Below are 4,644 nucleotides of genomic sequence, written 5' to 3'. Positions count from 1 at the left end.
ATCTCCACCCTTTTGAGGAATAATTTTGGCGTGTTTAATGTCTGCAATTTATATTTAACGTCCCGCATAATTATAGCAATTAAAACCCTCGCTAAAAATATCACATTAATCTCGTCTTAAGGACAAATAAACATAAATGCTTTTTTTTTGCTACAGCAAAAGAGTAGTGCAAGAGCGAAGGTTTAATTAAATTCAACAATGGAGCTCGTTAGTATTGAAACAAAGCACTTCATTGCATCGTTATTAAAAATTGTTTATTGAAAAAAGGTACGGGATGCAGCAATTGAAAAAGTCGATGTAAGCACAGGTGACCATTGTGTACTATAAGAGTTTGTATGGATTTAAAATTGAGCTGAAAATGTCTTCTTTTTCCAATAAAAAGCTACAATATCTTCTGTCCTTTTTCCGTCTTTGAGAGGCAAGCTCCTTTCTCCCTTAGTGCCCCCCCCCCTAGTATGCAAGTGATATGATTTTAAGTTTTGAACTCACTTTCAAACCCACACAAATTCTCATAGCTAGTTCGCTTAATTTCCCATACACACAAACTCTCATAGTGCTAGGGCCGTGACCAGACCTTTGCCATTGACGAGGCAAGATGTTTCTAGAGAGTTCTAGGGACATGCCTCCAGAAAATTATTTTGAAAACTAGACACTCTGAAACTCTTTCAGAGCTAGACATTTTTCATGAAGTATTTCTTGAGAAAAATCACCTTGTTCAACTGGGGATTATTTTCCCAACAAAACATATTTTGGCTTTAATTTTGAGTAAAACTCTAGGCGAGTCAAGTGCCTCGTCTTGCCTCTTGCTAGTTACGGCCCTGATAGTACGCTCAATTTTAAATCCACACAAACTCTTATATCAAGTCATTTTATTACAGAATAGTAAAGCTATGGAACTCTTTAGACAAAGACTTAAAACTATGCAAGAGTCATACAATTTTTAAGAAAACCCTGAAGACAAAGCTTCTCAGCGAGTTTTTAAATTAATTTTTTTTTCTTATTTCTTGCATTTTCCTTTCTATTTCTTTTTATTTTTTATAATATATAACTAGGGTACACATTTTAAATTTTACATTTTATTCAACTTCATGTATTGTTCACTGAAAAACCTCTTTAGGAGTGTTCAATAAAATTTTATCTTATCTTATCTTATCTTATTCACTAACCTTGAGCTTTCTTCACGAAAAACCGCTTACGAATGCAAGCGTCTTCGCTTCGTGCTCGACCACACCTTTCAGTGAAAACAACAACGACTGCAAGCACCACTATGAAACCTTTCATCTCACATACACCAGAGTCAAGTCGCGGAGATATATGTCCTTGACAATGGCGCTTGAAGAAATGAACACTAACAGAACTTATAAGGCAATAAAATCAACAGACAAAACCAGGCGGCATGATCGTCAGCGCTTAATATGTATTTTAAGCTAATAATTTTATTCCAAGTGTTATTTATGTTTAGTTTGCCGGACGAATTTGAGCGATTTAATAAAGCTCGCATATATGGGGGAAGCCTGTTACAGTATTTCAAGCAAATCTTGCGAGCGCACCTCGAGGAAAAACCAAATTAAAGGAGTCGATAAGTAAAAAGTAAGAAAAAATATCTTTCTTTCATTGATATTTAGCTATAAATGAACTCCTGGCCTAGGCAGCTGTGTTATCCATGGATAAAGAACTGAAGTCTTTTTAATATAAATATTAGACTGACAATAAAATATATTTCAAATCACACCTGCTGGACGCCAGTTGTAACGCTAAACACAGATGCGTCATTCACTTATTGCCGACCTATTAGTGATGTCAAGGCGACAATATATTGCTAGTTCACTGCACGTAGTAAGACAATGACACCAAGGCGGTATTAGTCAGTCATTCATGAATCGCTTTGCATAAAGTTTCGATTCTTTTTTCAGTGTGTATGTGTGTGTGCGGCATAATGAGAAAATGAACCTAAATTTTATTCAGTTTTCAACATTGGAAATTTCCGGCAATTGTTAGCGTCGAAGTATCAACAAACAAGAAGAGCAAAGTTTTCCTTTATATTTTAATTATTTTCCTAAAGATTTTTTTTTTCTGTTGAGTTCAGCTTAACCAATACTAAAACGGAACTGCAATGAGAAGAGGGTCAACTGAATGTTAATTTCACGATGTCGTTCATCACCGTTTTGTCCGTTCATCAATAGTCGCGATGCGGTCTGGTAAAGACATTTTAAGCCATTTAAATTGAATTTTTGTTCAAGTTTTTATTTTAATTATTTTTGTTAATTTTTGATTGTTTTTTTTTTATTTTGACCTACACCGTCTAAACCCAAAATTGCAACAAAGCAAAATGAAAAGATCTCGTTAACACTTTAACAGAAACAATAAAAAATTTCGATTAACGAACTGGAGAGTCTTTTTTCCCCTCGTTTCAAAAGCTAAATGACTGAAGTGTAAATACTGCTAAATACGCTAAGATTAGTATAAATATCCAAAAAGAATAAAGTGGATGTAATACTAACGAACTCATTATTCTAATTGCACGGGCATATTAGTAGAAAACAATTGTGGCTCCCCCAGGAATAAATTACTGTTAATGATTTTTTGCTCTCTACGCCATACAGAGAGCACAGTTTATACAGGCAGTCAACAACTTATGATGTACTACATTCGTCATATTAAATATGTTAAAGAGAAAATATGAAAAAGATCTTTCAATACTCCGGTAGGGGGTGGGTTGCGGTGGGGGATGTACTAGGGGTGTGCGGCGCGCTTCTCGGACTGTTCACAGGCCCCTATTTTTTCCGTGAAGTCGTAGAAATCGATCGTTGAGTTCGACGGGCCACCACCTCGGTTCCTGATTGCGAGCGAAAACTGGGTAGAGTGTAAAATGCCCGTGGCGAAAATACTTGCACTCTGCCCAGTTTTCGCTCGCGTTCAGGAACCAAGATGACGGCCCGTCAAACTCAACGATCGATCTCTACGACTTCACGTGTGACTGTGAATAGTCTACGCGCTACCCTTTATCAGACTAAAATATGTGATTTTCTCTACTTTATTTGAGAGATGACACAAGAACCGATGCCCTATTTCAGACCATACACCACATGGGAAATGCGTCAGTGTATGTCAACATTTAACCCTCGGATGTACAAGGTGGGAGGGGGGGGGGGGGAGTGATGCCATCCCTCCTAGAGGTTTATTCGTAGTTTTGAAAAGTAGATTTACTGTGGTATTGAACTTTCAGTAGCTGTTCATTCATCCCTTGCGAAAAGTTTGTAATGTTAACCATGTGTCCATGATTTTTGATATTGCCATGGAAACGTCTTAATAATATGTAGGTATAATTAAATAATTCCTTATTTTTTCCAGTTTTGGTTTGCAAAACAGTGCGATTCGAATAGTTTGACATTCTCGTAACATTTTGGCTTAATTTTGTATCAATTTCAATTTTATTATTTCAGAGCATGCAAGAAGTACAGTGGAACCCCAATACGGACACCAAGGGGACAGGCCAAATTGTATTAACGGGGTGTCCGTATTAAGCGGGGTCTCAGAAAAAAGTTATGGATACATGTTTTATCGACACATAGACGAAGGCAAGCGTTTCTGCGGCAACAAAACGTTGTTTAATTGTACTGTTACTGTAACAAATGCAAATTGTGAACTCTCTGACTAAAATTAATAGTTTTTTAAGAAAACCTTACGATCTAATCAGACACTGAAACTAAAATTTTATAAGCTAAACTGTGGAATTATTTGTCGCAACTTTACTATCTTCAAGAAATTAAACACATTTCAGCAGCAACAGAACGTTTTCTATAAAGTTTCCTGAACCATACTAATTAAACTCTACAAACCCAATTGAAAAAGTCGGTAACTTTACTTTGCACGGAAGCTTTTAGCTTGTGACACAACCAGGCGGACTGAAGATTCAACATTGCAAGTCACTCTAATAAGCTACTTTTAATAATAAAATCGTTTTAGCTCGTCGAATTCTGTCATTATTTGACAAGGGGGGAGTTAGCAAATAATCGCGACAATTAAAATTGACAGTGCACAGATAAACAGTTTCCGTAAAGCGGGGTTGACAATGTACTAACAGTTTGTCACTCGGGGCACATAAAGTGTCCGTTGTCCGTATTAACGGGTGTCCGTATTAAGCGGGATAATTTGAGAGAAAATGTATGAGGCTTTCGTCGGGACCAACGAAACTGTCCGTAATACTGGGGTGTCCGTATTAAGCGGGTGTCCGTAAAGCGGGGTTCCACTGTACTGTTCGCCAATTTGGTAAACAACAATACATCCCGGCGTGCCCAATCAATGAAAATCGATCATCGGAAACCAATCGATATAATCAATATAATCCATAAAAATCAATCGATTAATATCGATTGGTTCAATTAATCGATGAAAATCGATACTCACAATTCACGTTCTCTTAATTGTATCGATTTTCATCGATTTTATCGATTATTATCGGTTTAATAAATGTTTCGTTCATGACGGGGGGAGGATTGTTCGGATTTTCGGATCAATAGATCAAACACGCCACGCCATGTTTTCACTTCGAGGAACAACAACATCCGGGACTTTATTGACGTCAGATCTTATACATATTAATGAGATCATCCTAACACCCCCACTTGATCTCTTCCTATGTAT

At 36.9% G+C, this 4,644-nt stretch overlaps 1 protein-coding gene across 1 annotated transcript in view; it reads right to left on the bottom strand.

The window, feature by feature from the left end:
- LOC144635998 (tenascin-R-like) overlaps positions 1-1,448 on the bottom strand; it is a 15,586-nt gene extending 14,138 nt beyond the window's left edge. Inside the window, exon 1 of the mRNA XM_078495133.1 lies at positions 1,167-1,448. Within this exon, the coding sequence (XP_078351259.1) occupies positions 1,167-1,281 (115 nt within the window). The 5' untranslated portion in view covers positions 1,282-1,448. The remainder of the gene's footprint in view (positions 1-1,166) is intronic.
- Positions 1,449-4,644: the final 3,196 nt, after the last annotated feature.

The sequence above is a fragment of the Oculina patagonica genome, chromosome 13 (assembly GCF_052425735.1).
Source record: "Oculina patagonica isolate OP01 chromosome 13, crgOcupat, whole genome shotgun sequence".
NCBI classification, from domain to species: Eukaryota; Metazoa; Cnidaria; class Anthozoa; order Scleractinia; family Oculinidae; genus Oculina; species Oculina patagonica.
The sequence above is the reverse complement of the archived record's forward strand: the minus strand, read 5'-3'. Positions and strand labels throughout refer to the sequence as shown.